The following is a 23,238-nucleotide window of genomic DNA, read 5'->3' on the forward strand; positions in this document are numbered from 1 at the left end:
TCATGAATGTATACATATGTCAACACATTAAATTCTACAATAAATTTGTAGTTTAATATTTGTCTATTATATGACATGTATAGTAGAAGAAGGAAATACGGTATTACTGTTGTAAACAGAAATTAGTTATTCATTTGCCTTAGACAGCAGGGAACTGGGAAAATAAATGCAACTAAAATAGAACAAAAGAAGGAAAAACTACCTTCTGCAAAATAATTTGGGGAATAGGAGAGGTCTCCAGCCCTGATTGGTGTGGCTCAGGTGATTGAATGCTGGCCTGCAAACCAAAGTGTCGCTTGTTCGATTCCCAGTCAGGGCCCATGCCTGGGTTGTGGGCCAGGTCCCCTGTAGGGGGCGCTTGAAGGGCAACCATACATTGATGTTTCTTTCTTTCTCTTTCTCCCTACCTTCCCCTCTCTCTAAAAATAAATAAATAAAATCTAATAAAAGTCTTTGTGTCATAATTTCTAAATTTGGATTCTTGAAATGTCTTTTTTGATAGGCAGAGAAATGTTTGAATTGTCAAAGTAGGAGTTTTGGAGTCAGGATAACCTGAGTTTAGCTCAGTCACCTGTTTGTTAGCTGTATGCCTGTAGGCAGGACACTCAGTCTTTCTAATAGTTTTTCTCCCTATCTGTGAAATGAGATCATAGAGGCACAGTATATGCTCAATAAATGGAATCAATTTTTTGTATTATTTCTATTTTTTTCACATTCTGATTCCTACTAGGTTTAAAATGCAAATATTATTGGATAAGAAAACACAGTATTTTCAATTCACAGAGGGGCACATTACCATGGAGAAGTACAATCAAGAGTGTTGCCTCAAAGAAGAGAAATAACATTTCATGGAGTGAAAAGAACGTAGGGTGGAGACCATAGGTGATTTGCCCCGTGCCCACTTTTTTGTGTGCTCCTCACAGTGGTCATGTAGCTACCAGTGACTTTCTTGTCTGGTTTCTCTACTTGTAGTAACCTCTGCACTTCCCAGGCTTTGTTTGAAGTTCATTTGTTCTTTTCTTTGTTAAATAATAGGAGCATTGTTTATAAGTACTGTATTTATGATTGCTTATTGAGAGATTCATTCTAGCATTTAGCATGTACTTTGTTTCTTTAAAAGTATGCTTATCAATTATCTGTAAAAAAATTACTTTTTAAATGTTTTGCTTAAATTTAGCTGATCTTTTACTTTTTTTACTTTTTATTAGCTCTTATAAACTTAATTAAAAATTAATATATACATAAATTTTTAGAAGTGAAAGTTGATTAGTTTATCTTAAATTGGCCATATTGTTGATATGCAAGTTTGAAGGACAATATAATAAAATATTTTTTGACAGGTGATTGATTTGGTTTTAGAGGGTCCTGGAACTGCACAAAATGTTTTTCATATTGGAAAAGACACACCCAGTTTTTTACAAGTTTTAAGATTTATTGCCTCCCTCTGTCATGTTGCAAATTAATTTGTTTGCTATTTATTTTACTCAGAATGTAGAAATTGGTATCATTAGCAGAAGGATAAATTTGATCACAAGAAAGGGTAGAGTGCCTTTTAACACTGTTTTCATTTGGCATCTTTGCAGATCTGGACATTAGATGGGTAGACTGCTACTTTCCTTTTACTCACCCTTCCTTCGAGATGGAGATCAACTTCCGTGGAGAATGGCTAGAAGTTCTTGGCTGTGGAGTGATGGAACAACAGTTGGTAAATTCAGGTAGAAAAGAATCCAACATTTTATATACAGGCTCTCTTAAAAAAACAATCTCCTCTCATTTAACGCCATCTACATACACATTTACATATTCATTTGTATCTTCTTATAGGGGCGACTCCCCATCTTTCCTCATAGTGTCCTCCAGACTTATCTCTGACATTTATGGTAACTCTGGAAGAACTTAATCTCTCTCACTTAATTTTGTAATAGTTCTTCTTCTTCTTCTTCTTTTTTTTTTTTTTTTTTTTGGAGATCTTTCTTATTAGCACTTAGTTACTAGACTTGTACTTTGCAGTTTCATATTTGTTGGTGTTTGCTTTTTAATTGCCCCACGGGTTTTGGATACATCTCACAGGAGTGCCATTTGTAGTCCAAACTATTTAAGAACAATGCCAATGTATAATCCTTTTTCATTAATATTGCAGCTATATCATAAATACAATGAAACACAATATAAAAATACTTAGGTGTATAATGTTAGGTTGTTCGAAGCCCTTAATGTTGGCAGTACCACGTGATTGAGGACAAGTATGAAGACTGGTCTCTGCTTAAATTCTATCTGTATCTATAGGTACTTGAGAAAGAGCTTTCCAACTCTTTTCTGCAGGACCATTGCTTAATAAAAATGATTATTTCTAAACTTAATTTCAGAGCTGTGAGGTTTTTTTCTTAAAAGTCATCCATACTTAAATTTAAAAAAGAAAAAAAAAACAGAATCCCTTCCAAAGCCCCAAGTCAACCAAGGCAAAAAAATAATAAACAAACATATATATGTATTAACTTATTTATGGGAAGTCTTGCAAAAATATACCTTTAACCTAAATATATATTAACACTCACTTTTATATTTGGCAGAGTTATTGTCACCTCTTCACCTTTGCCAATTTTAAGCTCTCCTTCGTAAGAAGTATCATTAGAAGCAGGTTTGAAGTAATCTAAAAATTGATACAGATGAGAGGTTTTTATAAGATGGAACAGTACCTGAATACCTGGATATCAAAAATATGAGCATGTTTTAGAGTGATAAGTCATTTATCAACAACCACTAATTTAAATGGTTTAGAAGAGTCTTTATATTACAAATAAACAAAACATTTAAAAAGTCATTATCTGAATCTATAACATTTTTTCAGAGTATAAATCCTCTATGGGAGGTCATTTGAAATTGTGCATTTGAGCAGGGGCTCATTGCATAAGCAATCAGTAAGTGGAGCAGTGGAGCAGGAACTGATGCATATTTCCAAGTGCACTCTCCCGCATTCTCCCCCCTCATCCCCCACCCAGCTCCTGTAGAAGGACATTTGCTCTGTGTGTTGGAAGGCAGTGACTTTGGTTCAGAGTTGGTCACAGGGCTTCCTGCAGGTGAACAGAGAAGAGCAATCCCTCTTGGTGACTAAGAATTGTACATAGACTGTAGGTAAGGCCATGGGATTAGAGAATAAGGGTAGGGTGAGATGGTGAAGATGAAGTGGCAGTGAAAGTACAGGAGTTTGTGTTATTTGAACTGGGAGACCGGAGACCTGGCCTTCCCTTCTTACTCTTAGGGAGCCTCCATCTGCACGGCCTGGACTTAATCAGCTCTCAGATTCCTCTCTATTCTTCCCAAGAAGGCTTGGGGAAAGGCCAAATGCTTCTCAGAGATAGTTTTCAAATATTTGTTGATCTGTATTAGAGAAGAGGGACAACAGAAGTTCCAAAGTAAGGCCTGTGAGTAAAAGTTTTGTGGCCTGAGCTTGGGTTCTGTCAGTTGACAGCTGTGTGTCTTCAGACAAATTGCTTAACCTCTGAGAGTGTTGCTGTTCCCGTAGTTAAAATGGGAACACTCCCTCAAGGTTTTAGTGTGAGGATTAATGGAGGTAATACATGTAGCATGCTTAGCACTGGGTCTGGCACCTGGTTAACATTCAGTAAAAATTAATTGATAATTTAAAAAAATTTTCAAATGATTAAAGCTATTTATGAACAGAGTCCCCTTAATAGGAAATACGTAAACAGAGGCTGTTGTGCATATCATAGAAAGATTTTTAACCAATTGGAACTAGATTACCTCTCATATTAGTCATCTCAGTGTCTCTGAGTCTAGCTTGAATGATTGATTTTAGAAGGAACAGGAAACTTAAGAGTGCTAAGAAACAAAATGTCAGCTTAATAGATGTATATTTGTCTTTATAGAAAACAAAAACTACTTGGAGCAACTATGAAAGATTTAATCTCTTCTTGAGTAGGAACTAACTTCAAATACTTCTGTTTTTATTTTATTTTATTTTTTAGTTTTGCTTTCACTTTCTCATTTTTATTTTTTAAATTAAATTTTTTGGAGTTGACTTTGGTTAATAAAATTATATAGGTTTCAAGTGTGTAATTCTATAATATACCATATGAGTAGTGCATTGTATGTTTACCACCCAAAGTCAAATCTTTTGTCACTGTATTTTTGACCTCCTTTACCCTTTACTATTTTTCCTCCTCCCTACTTCCCTTCTGGTAACCACCATACTGTTTTTTTTTCCTATGAATTTTTTTTTGTTTCTTTGTCTTGTTTGTTTATTTGTAGCTTTCAGTTTTATTTCCCACATATGAGTGAAATCATATGATCATTGGCTTTTTCTGTCTGACTTATTTCACTTCAGCACGATATTCTCAAGGTTCATCCACATTGTTGCAAATGGCAGTATTTCATCTTTTCTTATGAATGAGTAATATTCCATTGTATATATGTACCACATCTTCTTTATTTAATCATCTTTTGAAGGGCATTTTGGTTGTTTCCATGTCATGGCCACTGTGACTAATACTGCAATGAATATAGGGCTACATATACAGGGGTGAGCAAAAGAAGGTTTACAGTTGTAAGTGAAACACAGAATTTATTCTTGAATCACTATTTATTTTTGTGTCATGTATTTTTTTCCGTACAAACAACTGTCAATCTGCTTTGCCCACCTCTGTATCTTTAGAAAGGAATGTTTTCAAAATTTTGGGGTAGATAACTCAGAAAAGGGGTTGCTGCGTTATATGGTAACTCTATTCTTAAATTTTTAAGGAACTGCCAGACTGTTTTCCACAATGACCGTATCAGTGTACATTCCCACAAGCAGCAAATGAGGGTTCCTTTTTCTCCACAGACTTTCCAACTCTTGTTACTAATTTTCTGGTTGATAGTAGCCAGTTTATAGGTATGAGATGGTATCTCATTGTAGTTTTGATTTGCATTTCTGCAATAGCTAGTAAAGTTGAACATCTTGTCATACATCTGTTGGAACAAAGACCTAAATATAAGACCTGAAACAATAAGGTCCATAAGTTTAGTGTGGACCTTACTTATAGACCTTGGTCTTAGAGAGGACTCTATGAATTTGACTTCAAAGGCAAGGGAAATAAAAGAAAAAAAAAAAAAAAGGAATAGGGCTATTTTGTTTTACGGACAGAGGGTTTGAAGGAATCTTTGGTGGATTTCTCCCAGGACTGCTTGGTGTCAGGGGCCAAAACTAAGAAAGTAAATCAGGGGATGAGCATCTTACATATTAATTGTCATTTGGAATTGTGCTTCCTAGTACATTTGCCAATATCCTTGATGGGTTTTAATGAGATATATTCACACAGTAATTTGCAGAATATAGTTATCTGAAACAGGTTTCCAAATCATTAATTGCACATTAATGAGACTGCTGTTCTACAATTAGATCAGCGTGTCAGGTATTCTTGAAGGAAATGGCAAAGTGACCACTCCCCCCCACCCCCCAAAAAAAAGACACCTAACATGCAAATATGTTTGAGAGATTCACATTGGTGGTAGGAGGTAAGATGCACTTTAAGTTGCTGTGAAATTGTACACATAAAATGTAAATTAAATATCTTCTGTGTGAGAGAGAGAGAAACTAAGGAAAAGGGAGAAGAGACGATTTTAGGAAAGAAATTCTGTGTAAGCTTTGCTATTTGAACTTGAAGTTATTATGACAAAGTTCTGCTTTGTGTTCTCAGATTCAAATGTGTTTTGACATCTACACTTAAGTTTTTAAACTGTGTGCCTGGCAGTCACCAACCACAGACAGTATTTGTAATTGCAGCTTATTTTCTTATTTCTGTGTTTCAACGGTACAGAGAAGAGTATGTACAATCCCTCCCTATAATTCTACATTTTCTTCCTTTCCTTCCTCTCCCCTTCACCCCGCTCCCCTGCCATCGCCTACCTTTTTAAACAGAACATCCAAGAAACAATAAAGTTGATGGTTATAGATTCTCCTCCATAATATTCTTAGAGGTGCTGTTTGCCAACATCTCACTTACTACTTTAGATGCCTTCTTTTATTTAATCTTGACAACAAGGCTCTCAGATAAAGCTGTCATTATTTTATAGAGCCTGAGAAAGGGGATCAGGATCAAATAGGTAGAGTGATAATGCAACTTGTTCAAGTCTTTGTAACAACAGTTAATTACTATGTTGTGCTACCTGAATAGAAAGTGGCTAGAAATTCATTTCAAGTATATTCTCACATAGAATGAAGAACTACAACCAAATGAAACACACAACAGAAAACAATTTGTTCTATAGTTATTTGTTATCCTTGAAGAAGGGCAATGCCACCATGTGTGTTATCTCCTATGGCATAGTGCACGAGGTTTGATTGCTGTTTGTGAACAGTCAATGAAAATACTTCATTGTGCATTTAAGTTGATTATGGCGTATATGTGTTTTTGTGTACAGAATAAGGTAAGGCTCTTCCAGATAGCTTATAGAATTTTACTTTAATTCTTCTTTAAGTTACAGTGTCTTTACCATTGCTTTCAGACTCTTGGATTTAATTATTATGAGGTGGGTGGTGACTGTTTTCATAATGTGATTGTTTTTTTCTTTGAGGAGTTTTTTTGAGGACAGTAAGGTGTCATATTCCCCAAATATTGTACACTTATTTCCCACTGGGTTGACTCAGGCTGCTAATGTCTTTTCAGATAGTATGTAGAGCATGACCATTTAAAACCATCACCGAGGTGATGATGGGTCATGGCCATGCCAGGAAGGAATTTTTCATTTATTGAGCCCCTATGGAGTGTAGAAGAATGTACATAGGCTGGGGGCAGGAGTAGGAAAGACTCTGTAGTGTGAAATAACTTTTAAAAAATGGAATCACCTTCCTTACCTCTTTGTTCAAATTTAAAAATTGACTCTTTTGGGGGAAACTTGTAAATTTGTACATGAACAGTTTCAAGTTTTAAATAATCATTTTTATTTTGTTCTTTTGTCAAATAATTATTGAATTCCTTCTAAGGCTATAGAAAAGCAAATAAGCATTGTCTTTGACTTTGAAAACAGCACAGCACACACAGACATAAAAATAAATGATGACAGCACTATGTGGTACAGTGAGCAGAATGGGGAGGAGTGAGGGATTGAAAAAGTACCAAGCCTTTGTCCCAGCTACATTCAGGTTGGAATGTGGTTGATAGGGATATTTGGAATGTGCATCCCAGAATAAGTTAGGCTCCTGTTTGTAAAGGGTTATGTACTTTATCTTTGCTTGGATGCCGAGTTGGCATGCCTAATGCTTCTTTTCCCATGTAAGTATAAATCTATTTACAGTCTATTCCTCTATTTGATAGTTAATCTCTACAGCCTCTAAACACATTTATATCATTCAGTGTTAATGATCTAAGTTGGTAAACATTTAGATGGCATGAACCAAGACTGTGCTAGCTTTGTGTTACATATAAGTAGACATGCCATTCCTATACTTAGAATCTTGTGTGGGGGGTGGGTACTGTGCCAGACAAAGAAGGAACAATTGATAAATATGATTTCTCCCTGTAAAACCTCAATTGTAGTAGGGAAAGTAAGATTGCTAAAGCATGGTAGTGTAAGTGCCACTCTTGAAATGAAGCTTTGGGAGATGTGAAGAGGGAACTCTAACAGTAAAATCAGTGGAGGCATCATAGAGGAGGTGGCATTTGAACCAGGTCTAAAACAGTGGATGTCAGGTGTGTTTCTAGTAATCAATCACCTGTGTAGTTTAAGTAAGATGTCTGTTCATAGAGTGTCAGGTTCTGTAGGTCTGGGATGGGGTCCAAGATATGCATTTTAAATAACCTTTGGATAATTCTTGTGAATGACCTGTGCTCAGACCATGTCTCAAAAACACTGTCTTGCCCTGGCTGGTGTGGCTCAGTGGATTGAGTGCCGGCCTGCAAACCAAAGGGCTGCCAATTTGATTCCCAGTCAGGACACATGCCTGGGTTGAAGGCAGGCATGCCAGCGGCAACTACACACTGTTTCTCTCCCTCTCTTACTCCCTCCCTTTCCACTCTTTAAAAATAAATACATAAAATCTTAAAAAAAAGAAAGGAACTTTAAATTATTAAAAAAAACAAAACAAAACAACAACTCTGCCTTCAGGATAGGTAGAGTATTTTCCTTAATGGGATATAATTAAAGTATAATGAACTAGACATATTTAAAGTGTACAATTTGATCCATTTTTGATGTAAGTATATACCTGCAAAACCATCACATAGTCAAGTTAATAAACATTTTCATCACAAAACAAAGCATCCTTATACCCTTTTTCTAATCTCTCTACCCGTTTCCAGGCAATCACTGATCTAACTCTGTCATTATAAATTGCTATGGATTTTCTAGTTTTACATAAATGAATCATACAGTATGTATTCTTTATACTTCATTTCTTTCCCTCAGCACAGTGATTTTGAGATATGTTCATACTGTTGTGTTTCTGTCAATGTTATTTGTATCAACTCTTTCCTTTTTGTTTTGAGTATTGTTCCATTGTATAAATATACCCCAATTTCTTTGTCCATTCACGTATTGATGGACATTTAGATTGTTCCCAGTTTTGGACTATTACAAATTAAGCTGCTCTGAATATTTGTATAATAGACTTTGTGTGGACATATGTTTCTATTTCTCTTGAGGAGAAAACCTAGGAGTAGAATGGTCTATAAATGTCAAATAGATCAATGTAATGGAATTGTGTTCAGCTCTGAACACAATTATCATTGTGAAATATCTATATTTATCTCTAGTAATTTTCTTTTTCTTGAAGTCTGTTTAATTTTTATTAAAATACACATTCTAGCCTTATCTACTCCCTCCATGGTTACTTTATGTTGTTTATACATGTGTTATGTCTATAAACATTGGAAACTGCACCATTTGCTTTTAAAATTTTTGCTTTAAATAGTCATATGCATTTTAAATAACTTAGGGGAGAAACAGTAGTATTCTTTTATATTTACCTGGTTATTTACCATATCTCTTGTTCTTCCTTCATTCCTGAAGATTCAGGTTTCCTTTTGGTGTTTTTTCCTTTCAGTATAGAAAACTTCCCTTAGCATTTCTTACAGAGCACGTCTGCTGGTGATGTTTCTTAGTGTGTTCCTTTGTCCTAAAATGTCTTTATTTACCTTTTATTATGAAGGATGTTTTTATTGAGCATAGAATTCTGGATCAATAGATCTTTTTCCTCAACAATTTAAAGATATTGTTACATTGTCTTCTGCCTTTATGATTTCTGTAGAGAAACTCATAATCATTTCATTTGTTTTTCTTCTATATGTAATGTTTTATCTTTCTCTAGCTACTTTCTAGACTTTTTTTTTTAATTATCTTTGTTTTTGTGAGTGTGTTTTTGACATGTTTAGTGTGCTTTTCTTTGAGTTTATCTGTTTTGGGGTTCACTGACCTTGATTCTGTAAATTTATGTCTTTGACCAATTTGGCAAGTTTCTTATTACTTCTTTAGATAACTTTTCTGTTTCAATTTCTTCCTCCTCTGCTTCTGAAATTCATATTACAACCATATTGGATTTGTAAATTTTATCCTGAAGATCCCAAGATGTGGCTCACTCTTTTTCTGTCTTTTCTCTCTGTTATTCATATTGGATAATTTGTGTTGATCCACCTTCATGTTTAGTGATTCTTTCCTCCTTTCCATTTTGCTGCTTTGGTCATCAAATACATTTTATTTACTTATAATAGATTTTTTTTTTTGGTTTTAAAAATTATATTTGGTTATTTTTTGTTCCTGTTTCTATGACAAGAATTTCTATATTTTCATTTTTCTCAATTGTGGTTTTTTAACCACATGGAGCATAGTTACAATAGTTACTTTAAAATCTCTGATAGTTCCAACATCTGGGTCATCTCAAGATAGACTGCTATTAAGAATTGGTCACATTTCCCTTGTTCTTTGTCAAACAGTTTTGGATTGTATGCTGGAAATTGTCTATTGTAAATTGTGTACACTCTGTGTCCTATTATAACTTGTGGTAACTGTTGGTATTTTCTTTTATTAGATGATCAGCCTGCTGAGGTTTAGGCCTTAGTTTCTGATTTGCTTCCTGTGGGCAGTGATTTCAGATCTCAGTGTAAGTCTTTGCCGTGCTCATTTGTGTCTGGCCTCACCTATGTATTTCAGAGGTTAGTTCTAAACTTGTGTGAATGTTACAAATGTCAGTTCAGTTTCCTCAGCCTGCTGTGCTGGTTTGAGCCTGTGCTCTGCATGCATAGCTCAGGGGTTAGGTTGATACTTGTACAGGTAGAATTAAGGCATCTTTTTGCGGGGGGTTGTCTGCTCCAACTTTTAGAAGCCCTTTGCCTGTGTGCAGAAAAACAGGTTTCTCATTGATGTAGTGCAGCTCTGCAACTGGGACCCACCTTCGGGGCAACAGGATGTGAGAAAAGGAACAAAAAAATCCCATGCCATTCATCCTGTGTAGTTCTTCAAGTTTTCTTGAAGATATAAACTATGTCTTTTCTGTTTACTGTCCCACCTCACATTATAACTTTATTCTCATCTTTGTGTTCTTAATATGTGCACTTTATATTTTACTGAGACTCTCAATCAAAATTTGTGTGTTTCTTTTTCAGAGTGCTGTATTAGTTCTTTCGTGCACTTGTACAGGGATTTGTGGTGTGATCAGAGTCAGGCTTATGTCCGACTTGAAGTTGGAGTGTGAAGACACTCCAGGTGAAAGGATAATTGCATGACATAACTATGTGGTGCCAGAAAAGTGTGGGTATTGGCTCGATTATATATTTAATTCATCAACTTTATTAATTAATATTAAGCATTGTGAATTTTTGAGGTAAAACAACAGTTGAGACCATCTAAGACCTGGCAGACTCTGGTTCCTTTCCTTTCTTCTCTCTTTCCCTTTTTCTTTCTCCCTCTTTCCCTTCCTTTCCTTTATTCTCTTAACTTTTTTCTCTTCCTTTAAGTCACTGTTGACCCTTTTTTAGTGTTCTTTCAGAAAAGCAAGCAAATATACATCAGCTTTTAGGTATAGCCTTGTAGTTCCTCCTACTGACATATTTTCAAGCTGTCAGAATAGAGATGCCTGTTCAAATATTTATGTAGCCTTTGTCCCTTTTCCCTTTTCATAATGAATAAAATGGTAAGATTTTTTTCTGATACAAAGCACACGGTAACCATTGAAAGATTAGGAAAATGAAGTATGAAAAAGTAATTATGTTGTCACTTAGGTAAAACTTTAAAAACATGCATATATATAATTATTAGATATACCTAATTATATATGTAACAAATTTTTTATAAAAATAGATTACACTTTGAATTTTTTTGTATTATGCATTTTCACAAGAAATTTGACATGAGTGTCTTTCATATTACCAAATACCTATCTACTTAATCATTGTTAATGGCCACATAGCCATTGTGGATGAATCTTTTTGGCCATTTCTGTATTGATGTGTTGTTGACAATAAACAATCTTTATACATGTGTCCTTCCACGCTTCCCTGGTACTGCCCTGGGATAAGTTTATAGAACTGGAATTGTAGATTCTTCTCGTCTGTGGTTTATGGTGTGTATTACCAGATACACACTGGAAAAAAGCGCCTGCAGTATTTCAAAGTGCCTCTTTTCCCACACCCTCAACACTGAGCATTATTAGTACCTTTAGTCCTTGCATCTAAGAGGAAAAAATGTTGCATTTATATTGTTTTTAATTTCCTTTTCTCTGGTTACTAGTGTAGTTGCACATATTTCCAGAAGATTTTAGCTTCATCTGTTTCCTAATTGCACTTGAAAGGGTCCTAGGATATAAACTATGTCTTTTCTGTTTACTGTCCCACCTCACATTATAACTTTATTCTCATCTTTGTGTTCTTAACATGTGCACTTTATATTTTACTGAGAACATCTGAACTCTCAATTTTTCTCTCCTTCATCATAGGATTTCCCTATATTTTCATACAGTTTCTTCTCTTTGCCAAGGCCAGGTAACACTGGCTCTGGACTTTATGCCTATACTCCCTTAGAATCTGACTGTATCCCTCTCCTCATTTTCTCACTGCTTATATGCTCTTCAATTCATTTTTTAAGATTTTGTTTAAATATTTATTAAGGTGAAATTCACAAACATCAAGTTAACCATTTTAAAGTGAAAAATTCAGTGGCATGCTAGTATATTTACGATGTTGTGCGGTTGCTACCTTTACCTAGTTTTCTGTGTTTCCATTACTCCAAAGGGAAACATCTTATCCTTTAAGCAGTTTCTTTCAGCTCTCTTTCCCCCAGTTCTTGGCAACCACATTCAGTGTTTTGTCTCTATGGATTTATCAATAATGATATCATATAAGTGGAGTCTTACAGTATGTGACCTTTTGTTTATGACTTCTTTTGCTTGACATAATGTTTTGGAGGTATATTCACATCTTAGCATACATTGGTACTTCAGTCCTTTACATGGACGTATAGTATTTCATTGTATGCATATACCACGATTTATCCATTCGTCGGTTGATGGACATGTGGGCTGTTTCTATGTTTTGGCTATTGTGAATAGTGCTGCTCTATGAACATGTACATGTACTTTTTTGAGTCTCCCTTTTTAGTTTTTTTATGTATATATCTGGGAGAGGAATTGCTGAGTCATATGATAATATTATGTTTAACTTTTTGAGGAAGTAGCAAACTGTCTTCCACAACAGCTAAGCCATTTTTCTTGCCCACCTGCAGTATGTGAGGGCTCAGTTTCTCCATAGCCTTGCCAATGGTTTTTTTTTCCTCTGTTTGCTCTGCGTGGTATTGTTCTCTTTTATAGCCATCCTAGTAGGTGTGGAGTGATTCCTCATTGTGTTATTAATTTTCATTTCCTGAATGACTTATAATGTTAAACATCTTTTCATATATTTGTTAACCATTTCTATATTTTCTTTGGAAAAGTGTCTATTCAAGTCCTTTGCCCATTTTTTAAAATTGGATTGTTTGTCTTTTTGTTATTGAGTTTTTTACAGGTCTCTGTATTCTGGATACTAGGTCCTTATCATATGTGTGATTCGTAAGTATTTAATTCTGTATGTTTTCTTTTAATTTTGTTTATAATGTTCTTTGAAGCACAAATGTTTTCAATTTTGATGTAATCTAATTTTCCATTCTTTTGTTTCTCTTACACCTGCTTTTGGTGTCATATCTAAGAATCCACTGCCAAATCTGAGGTCAGGAAGATTTATCCCTATGTTTTCTTCTAGGGGTTTTGTGATTTTAACTCTTATATTTAGGATTTGATCCATTTTGTGGAGATTTTTGTATGTGATGTGAGGTAGAGGTCATTTTCATTCTTTTGCATGTGCACATCCTGTTGTCCCAGAGGCATTTATTGAAGAAAATATTCCTTCCCCATTGAAAGATCTTGGCATTCTTGTTGAAAATCAATTCAATATAAATGTATGGGTTTATTTCTGGACTCATAATTCTATTCCATTGTTCTATATTTCTGTCCTCATGCCTAGTGCCATGCTATTTTGATTCCTGTAGCTTTGTAGTAAGTTTTGAAATTGGGAAGTTTTAGTCCTCCAGCTTTGTTGTTCTTCTATCCATTCTTTACCCTTTGCCATAAACATGCTCAAATCTTTCTAATTAAAAAAAAAAACCATTTTCCTTACATTTTTTCATTGAAATCTTTTTTCCTTATACTTCATCCACTTGTCTATCTCTCTATCCGTCATCTTCCAGTCCTTTATTATAGCTATCAATCCATTATTCACCATCCAGCTTAAGAGATAAGACATTATGCAAATGAGGTCCCCTGTGTATCCCTTTCTGTTAGTATCTTCCATCTTTTCTTCCCTCCTATGAACAAACATTATTCTGAGTTTTGTCTTATTACCTTGATTTTTACTATAGTTTTAATATGTATTTTTAGAAACAAGTTAACTTTCTTTGGGTTTTAAACTTTCACAGATGGACTCATGCTATACATCTTTTCAGACTGTAGTTTTTCATACAATATTATGAAGTTCATCTTTATTGTTATGTGTGGAGTTTTAGTTCATTACTTTTTCATTACTTAAATTTCATTGAATGAACATGCCAGTTTATTCACCCATTTCTAATGGACATGTGATTCTTTTCTTCTTTTTTTTACTATTATAACTGCAATTGCTGACCCGTCTTATACATACTATATATATGGGTGTAAGAATTTCTTCAAGGTATATTTTATTTAGCGGTGAAATTGCTAAGTCAATACTTAACAAACATCTTTTAATTTATTGGATAGCCCTAGATTGGTTTTTCAAAGCATTTGGGCCAGTTTATACTGCCTTAAGCCTGCATGGAAGTTCTTGTGCTCTACATCATCTTCAACACTTTGTTCAACTTATTTTGCCAATCTGATGAGTTTAAAATAGCATCTCACTTGCTTTTACCTAATCACTATTAAGGTCGAACACATTTTAATATATTTACCTAATATAGTTTTTCTTTTGCTCATTTTGAGATGGGGTTTATTTTTCTGTTTGTCTTTTTAATTGATTGGTAGAAACTTGTCATTTATTTTTAATGTAGTAGTACCCACTTATATGTAGGGATACCTTCCAAGACTCCCAGTGGATGCCTTGAAACCATGGATAGTACTGAACCCTATATGTATGTATGTATATATAAAAATGTTTTTTCTATTAATACATACTTATAATGTAGTTTAATTTATATATTAGGCACAGTAAGAGATTAACAACAACAGTTAATGATAAATTAGGACATAGTAACAATATACTGTAGTAAGTGTTATGTGAATGTTGTATCGCTCTCAAAATACCTTATTTTACTGAATTCACCCTTCTTCTGAGGTTGATGTGCGGTGATACAATGCCATATCAAGTCAAGAATTTTCCCCTTTGCACTTTAAGGAAGATCATTATGACTTCTTTCGGCATATCTGAATTGCCAGAATGACTCCTCTTGTGTTTTGGGCCATTATTAAGTAAAATAAGGGTCACTTGAATACAAGCATTGCTATACCTTGCTAGCTGCTCTGATATCTGAGACTGCTACTAAGTGGCCGAAGGGGCAGGGGATGTCCACAGCACAAATACACTGGACGAAGGGCTGATTCAGATCCTGGGCATGGCAGAATGGCATGGCGAGAGATTTCATCACACTGCTCAGATTTATGCTCAACTTAAAACTTATAAATTGTTTATTTCTGGAATTTTTCATTTAGTATTTTTGGACCATGTTTGACTGTCGGTAACTGAAACCATGGAAAATGAAAACTATGGATAGGGGGCAGCAGTACTGTACTAACCATTTGTCATTTTCATGTATTGCAATTATAGTCTCCAGGTTCATGGCTTTTCTTTCTTTTTTTCCCCCTAAGTCACTCTTTTATAAATGGAATATATATATGTTTCTTATTTCTGTAGCTTTAGGTTTCCTAATATGACATCATTCTCCAAAAAGTCACTTTGTCATGGAATGAGAGTGGGTGTAAGTTGACAAGTTCCCTAACACTCACCCTTCTGCTTGTCATGCTTGATTCTGGTAGTTTAGATCTCTGATGTTATTGCTATAGCATTCATATTTTCAGCATGGGGATTCTAAATATTTAATGACTTTCAAACATCTACCCTCTCTCTCCTAATGTTCTGTCAGATTGGGTCCTACCCTCTCTGACGGTTTCTGTGGATTGGGAAAGTATATTCTAGGAGGTGCTTGTTTGACTAGGAAATGAAGCTTGGGGCTTGCTTGGGGACTCGAGTTATACAGTTTGCACAGAATTTGATTTGTTTCTTGGTATTTTATTTTAGTTCTTTCTAATCCTATTTAGTATTTCCGTTATGGCAATAAAAGTAAGGGTTTTGGTAGCTTAATTTAAGTTGTGTTATAAGTATGTATGTCTGATGTTTTATCAGCTTTTGTAATATGTGTTGCATACTGTCTGTGGCATGATTTCTATACATAGGAAACTTCTGGAAATCAGAGATTGTATTCTGTTTATTATTTTCAATTTCTGAGGTCTTATATATTTGGCAAATATAAGGTAATTGTCATTTAATTCTCAGTCCTTCCCCCATCAATGTGAACTGAATTTTCCTTTTTTAAACTGTTTTTCTTTTTTCCTATTTTCTCTTCCTTTCATGAAAGAGTAACCCTGATAACACAAACCAACTATTAGATTTTTTTCTTTATTTTTATTGTTTACATCATTACAGGTGTTTCCATCCCCCCCTTTTTGACCACCTTGCCCTGCCCTTGTCCCCCCTTTCCTCTGGCCATCACCACACTGTTGCCTATGTCTATGGATTATGCATCTACAAGGTCTGTCCAGAATGTACCCAGCCATATAATGTGAATTATAGAGACATTTATTGAAGAAGATTCAAGGTACAAGGAACATTGTACATAATACAATGATGCCTCAGTCCCATTCAAAGTAGGAACCATGGGACCTCACACAGTTCTCCCAATCGTCATGAGCCGCCCCATCGTATTTTCCTGAACCTGTCTGAAATCTTTTCCCTTTCAAAGGTGATTTTAGTTTGGGGAAAAGCCAGAAGTCACAGGGTACCAAATCTGGGCTGTAGGGGGGCTTAGTCACCTGATTTGATATTTCACAAAAAACTGCCCAAAACGTGATGCATGAGCAGGCATGTTGTAATGATGAAGCTGCCAGTCACCAGTTGCCTATAGCTGTGGCCTACTAAATCACCTGAATAGTTTCTGTGGAGGAATGTTCAAGCTTAATGTAAAATTTGATGCAGATTCATTGCTCTACTTGCTCAGTCCTTTTGAATGTGATGACCACACAGTACACATGCTCACTCAACGGCATTTACCACCCCCACAGACTAGTACAGTGAAGTTGTCATTGTTCACGCATGTGCATTACAGTCTATTCTCCTTGGCCGCCAGGTTACATCAATGTTGTGCAAACTGTTCTCATTATATTAGCAATGGCTGGATTTTTCTGGAGAGACCTCACATGTCCTTTAGAAGGCTAATAATCCCTTCTTCTTTCACTCAGTCTTCCTCGCTCCCCTCTTCTCTGACAGCTGTATATTCCTTGTATCTATATCTCTGTTTCTATATTGTTCCTCAATTATTTTGTCCATTAGATTTCACATAAAAGTGAGATATATGGTATTTTCTTTTACCAACTGGCTTATTTCACTTAGCATGATAATCTTCGGGTCTGTTCATGCTGTTGCAAAAGGTAAGAGTTTCTTCTTTACAGCGGCGTAGTATTCTATTGTGTAAATGTACCACAGCTTTTTTATCTGCTCATCTACCAGTGGGTGCTTGGGCTCTTTCCAGATCTTGACTATTTTAAATAATGCTGCTATGAACATAGGGGTGCATACAAGAATATTCTTCTGAATCAGTGTTTTGGGATTCTTAGTATATATTCTCAGAAGTGGGATTGCTGGGTCAAAAGGCAGTTCTGTTTTTAATTTTTTGAGGTATCTCTATACTGCTTTCCACAGTGGCTGTACCAGTCTGCATTCTCATCAACAGTGCACTAGGATTCCCCTTTTTCCACATCTTTGCCAGCACATATTGTTTGTTGGTTTATTGATGGTAGCCATTCTGGCAGGTGTGAGATGATATCTCATTCTGGTTTTAATTTGCACATCTCTGATGATTAGTGACAGTCGTCTTTTCGTATGTCTGTTGGCCATCTGTATGGCCTCTTTGGAGCAATGTCTTATTCAGGTCCTTTGCCCATTTTTAAATTGGATTGTTTGTCTTTTTGGTGTTGAATTATGTAAGTTCTGTATATGTTTTGGAAATTAACCTCTTATGAGATGTATCATTTGTAAATATGTTCTCTCATACAGTGGATTCCCTTTTCATTTTGTTGATGGTTTCTTTTGCTTTGCAGATTTTTAGTTTGACATAGTCCTTTTAGTTTATTTTTTTTCCCTCGCCTTAGGAGATAAATTAGCAAAAATATTGCTACAAGATGTCTAAGATTTTACTGCTTATGTTTTCTTTTTTTGACACTAAGAGATTCGGATTAGGAAGAAAATGGATATTTGGTAAATTTGGATTGTTGCAAATGGTCATTTCTTTCACTAAACTCTATTATTTTTCCCAGGTCTTTCCCCCACACTGTATCCATGTGCTTTCACTGCTAGTTTGAAGCAGCTTCCACTGTGGGAGGAATACACTGCTCTGCTGCCTTGATTTTTGGCTTGGCCACCTGGCTACTTTGGCTAATGGGGCACTAGCAGATGTGATACAGAGACTTGAAATATACTTGGAAGCGGTTTTGTCTTCGTTTGTTTCCACCTTTGCTATGAGATGAACATGCATAGCCTGCTGGTTCTAAGACAGCAAGAAGCATGTGGCTTGGAGCCTGAAGCCCATCCTAGCCTGGACCAGCTGAGCCCCATCCCCAAAGACACGAGGTTGTTGCATATCACTGAGATTTTGTAGTGGTTTGTCCATACAGAGTAGCTCTCTGATAAAATGTGCATTATGGTTGCCTTGTATATTTTCTCAGCGTACCCAGGGCTCACAGTATGCTTACCATTATCTCCTTCAATATTATTACACAGAATTCATTTATTTCTTTTGAGCTTTTCCTCACTGTATCCCTTCCTAGCTTGGTAAGAAGAAGATGGTAGGGGAAGAGCTTGACTTTTTCTGTTTTTCTCCCTTCCTAGAGAAGTCTTTGAAATAGATTCCCAGTATTTTAGTTTTTGAAGTGGGTTGTTCCCTAAACCAGGCAGGAATTGGGAGTGGGATTTATCTAGAAAGATGTCCCCATTTTATTTTTGAAATACTGCGGACACGGAACGTTGTGTGTACATGCATTTGAACATGCTTTCTCAGTATAAACTTTTTAAAGTTTTAGTTCCAGGTGCCTGAGTTTAATCAGTCTCAAGTAAAAAAAAACTCTAGAATCACTATAATTAATCTTGATGACAGCAGGAAGTTTTCTGGTTTTGATCACTTACTGTCATATTCCCAGTTCCTAAAACAATGGCCTGTCATATCATAGGCACTCAATATACACATAATAAAATGAATGAGGGATACCTGCGTGGGTGGAGCTCCCAACCTCATCTTGATGTTTGGTATTCTTTTTTTCATGCTCATTGAAACAGTCAAATGCAAAGGGAAACTGCTCTTGTTTCCCAAGCTGGCCCTTGGTCCCTCTGCTCTCAGCTGCAGTTCCCAAGTTAACAGGAAAATGCTGTGGGAAGCACAAGGGCCTTGGAGTCACCATCTGCCCATAGTCAGGCCTAGTAAGTCCTTGGCAGGGTGTGAGTAGGAGGGTCTTCGGTTGTTCATCTGTAAAATAAAATGATATAATCTCCAGATTTCCTTGTAGCTCTCATATCCTATGATTCAGCCCTTTAAACCAGAGACTTTTTTTTTGTTATTTTTATTTTCTATTTATTTTTTTATTGTTGTTCCATTACAGTTGCCCCCATTTTCCCCCTATTACTCTCCTCTGCCCTACCCATCTTCCACCCCTCACATTCAATCCTCCCACCCACCCCCTGTTTTCCTTGTCCATGGGTCCTTTATACATGTTCCTTGACTTGACCCTTCCCTTCTTTTCCTCATTATCCCCCTTCCCTCTGGTCACTCTCAGTTTGTTCTTTATTTCCATGTTTTGTTCACATGTTTGTTTTGTTGATTAGGTTCCACTTATAGGTGAGATCATATGGCATTTGTCTTTCACTGCCTGGCTTATTTCCCTTAACCTAATACTCTCCAGTTCCATCCATGCTGTCGTGAAGATTTTTAATGTTGGTAAAACCCACAAGGAAAGTTCTGTTTTATAGCACCACAAGAGAAATTTTATAGTAGCAGGACTTTGGTGTATATGGTGGTTAACTAGGTTGTTTCCTCACACCTCCTTAAAGAAACTCTCAGAGACTTAAAAAAGAAAAAGAAAAGATGTACATATAATTGAATTTTATTTAAACTATTTATGAAACTTGTGCTTTATGGGATCACTGTAGCTTTGTAAGTAGGTAGTGATATGCTCCTCAATGGCTCAATTTTATTTTCTCCCTTGCAAAAATGCAATTTAGAAGTTTAGGAATTATTTATGGTACTATGGGGATAAACATAATCTGCTAAGGTATTTTTCTTATGTCATATTTTCAGTATCTGTTTCTGTATGTTAGGCTGGATGCAATGCCTTCATGAAATGGCCATTTTGTTAGGTCCATGGATGAAATGAAATCATGTCATTAGGCAAAATTTATTCCAGATTGTCAAATTGTGTTTTTTAATTGGCATAATTCAGGAGTTGGTCAAGTGTAATATTTCTCAAAGCACATGACAGGGAACACTGGATATTATTAGGTGTTTCACAGAAAAAAAGACTTGATATTTAACTAAGTGTGGAAAATAGAAAGGAGTTCTATTGCTCTCTTTACTGGAAAGCCTCTCTAAGCTAGGAAGATCTAAGTCTGTACAAAGGATAGAGTGAGCATCATTCCACACTTATTTGATCACGGAGACCTTTTATGAAAAATCCTTTCTGGATAGTGTGTCCCAAGAAGGACACTTAGGGAAATGCTTGTCCATTGGCTGCTGGGTTGACAGTAAACTAGGAGGGTAATTGAACTGTATTTGGGGGAAGTAATGACCAAGTAGAGTAAGATATTCTTTTAAAATTATACCTTGATGAGTGCCTTCAGTATGAAGGGAGGCAGCTGATATTAACATACAGAATTTATAAAGTTTATTTTAGGTGATTTGTCTGTGGAGCCCTGGCAGTTGAGGGTTTGTGGGCTTTGAAGGTGTTAGGAAGGAAAAGCTCTTAAAATCTGTTATTCAGTGCTTCCATTTATTAGAGTCAGCCTTAACTCTCTTTGTCCGTTCCTTCCAAGAACATTTATTAAGTATTATGTGGCAGGCACCATGCTAGGAGCTTCAGATACAGAGATTATTTCTGCCTTTGAGGGACTTGCAGTCCAGTGGGAGAGACTGACAGGTCATCTACTATGTCCTTGGTGGTGTGATTACACCTGAAGCAGTAAATGGTTCCTTGAGAGACTGGGTAAGGCTTCACTAAGGCTATAATGCTTGAACTGAGCAAATAAGATTGAGCAGGTTACATGATGTGGGTAGGATGAGGAGGATATCTTTTCCAGGCAGAGAGTAAGTAGCTTGTGCAAAGAGCCATAGAGCGGGGTGCAGCACTACTTGTTCTGGGAAGACTGCTTAGTGTGGAGTGCTAGAATAACCAGGGGGCCTGTGAATCAAGTAGAGAAAGCTGGAAATCTCTTTGGCAGTGATCAGCTCTGGATGGGCTTAGAAGGCAAAATAAAAGACCTGAAGTCTCATCCTCCTGGTAGTAGCACATGATTGAAGGATTTTAAGTAGGAGAGAGGTGTGGCATTACTGGGGAGAGTGAGTTCAAGATGTGCCAGTTCAAAGGCAAGGATCCAGGTGAACAGTGTAGACTAATTGGTCAGAGTGGGAGCTGAAGCAGTGGCAAGAAGGAGGTTGGGGGGCAGGGGACAGATTGGAATTAATCTTAGGACTTAGCCAGGCTTCATGTGCACAGGGGCCATGTTCTTGGCATGATGATGTCATGTATGTAGCAATCAGATAGTTCTGGTTGCAGCTTTCTAGGCATAACTGATGCACAGAACCTTTGGGTCTCCTTCACCACTGTACATCATCCAGAGAGTGAGAGGTGAATTTTACACCTCCCCCACCTTCTTACCTTCAGTTGCCTGAGCCGTAAATAACTAGCATAACTTCTTTCTCATTATGGAGGCATTTTTAAAAGAAATGAGGCAGATCTCTGAAGTTATAGAAGTTACTTTTTTCTTTCCTGTTTTAAAAGTGCTCTTCAGAATTATATAGGCTTCAAGCCCTATCAAACCTGGATTCTTTCCTGGATGAAATACATGTAGTGAAGATGGCTCAATTCATGGGTGTCCAACCCACGGCCCATGGGCTGCATGCGGTCCAGGTTGGCTATGGATGTGGCCTAACACAATATCATAAATTTACTTAAAACCTTGTTTTCACTCATCAGTTTTTGTTAGTGTTTGTGTATTTAATGTGTGGCCCAAGACAACTCTTCTTCTCCCAGTGTGACCCAGAGATGCCAAAAGGTTGGACACCCCTGGGTCTAGAGCACTGTTCTGGCTCTCCTTGGACAGGTTTCCTCAGGATCCTGAGTCCAAGTGTGTGCTTTTTGGAGAGTAGCTGGTTGATGAGTCTTCTACATTGGTTGTATTACACATAGACATATGCCTCTAACTGAGCAGACCTGAAATGGTCTTTGTATAGCCCCGTCTTTGGATGTGGGCTTTTTCAGTTGATTCATTTAATTAAGGCCATTCTTCCTTACCCATGGCTGGTTATTTCTCTGCTAGCCCTTGAGGGGCCTGGGCATTGAAGCTCCTCATTAGTTGCACTTACATTCTTTGTCAGTGTTGCCTGGAATAGTAGGAATATGGAAAAGCTAGGGAACAGAAAGGGACAGTATCTCCTAGGACTTCCTTATTCTGGTACTCACTAGCTTCTGCTGATTGGTTTCCTTGACCACCATGGGATAGGTGTACGTGTCTCCACAGAAAAATATCAAGAGCTTTAGGCCAGAAAGATATGCCTTCACTGACAAATATGTTTATCATTTAATGTCTTTGAATCTCAGTACCTAATCTATAAAGTGAAAATAATAATGTACACCTAATTGGCTTGGGATGAAGAGTAAATGAATTAATGCATATAATGTCCTTAGCATGATGTCTGGTGCATAGTAAGTGATCAAAAAGTGTTAGATCCTTTCTCCCTTAATTTTAACCTTTTCATCTTTCAGAGAGTGTTAAAGTTGGAGATAATTTCAGATGTCAATAACTGTTTTAATCTCCTGAAGTGACACATCAACTTTTGCATCTCTTTGTGTAGGAGCATTTAGGGGGTGAGGGGAGTGGGTGACGGGACAAGGGAGAGTAATTATAGTTTTTATTAGATTTTTAAAGGATTCTATGGCTTAAAAAAGTTAAGAACCACTGATCTAATCTAATATCCTTATTTTGCATTTGAGGAATTAGAGTTTTTTAATGGTGCAGTTTTAGGTATGTGTGATAAAGTAACAAATGCCGCTATGATTTGAGGAGTAGTGAACAATTCAGGCTAGTAATGCTGTCTGCCTTAAGGACCTAACTGAGATAAGGGCAATTTGTTAGGTGAAGTTGCTTGTCACCCAGGAGGGCAAAATAGTCATTAAATGTTTATTGAGGGTGATAAAGGCAGGTGGCATTTTTTGGAAAG

The 23,238-nt window shown here is 36.3% G+C and overlaps 1 protein-coding gene across 5 annotated transcripts in view; it reads left to right on the top strand.

The window, feature by feature from the left end:
• The window catches only part of FARS2 (phenylalanyl-tRNA synthetase 2, mitochondrial), a 529,812-nt gene that overhangs the window by 170,556 nt on the left and 336,018 nt on the right, over window positions 1-23,238 (top strand). For all 5 annotated transcript variants that reach the window (XM_054591914.1, XM_054591912.1, XM_054591911.1 and 2 more), the window contains one exon: window positions 1,584-1,715. In XM_054591914.1, coding sequence (XP_054447889.1) covers window positions 1,584-1,715 — 132 coding nt within the window. The remainder of the gene's footprint in view (window positions 1-1,583; window positions 1,716-23,238) is intronic.

Source organism: Pteronotus mesoamericanus, unplaced genomic scaffold (assembly GCF_021234165.1).
Source record: "Pteronotus mesoamericanus isolate MK-2021 breed Mesoamerican mustached bat unplaced genomic scaffold, CSHL_Meso_final scaffold_31, whole genome shotgun sequence".
Classification (NCBI taxonomy): domain Eukaryota; kingdom Metazoa; phylum Chordata; class Mammalia; order Chiroptera; family Mormoopidae; genus Pteronotus; species Pteronotus mesoamericanus.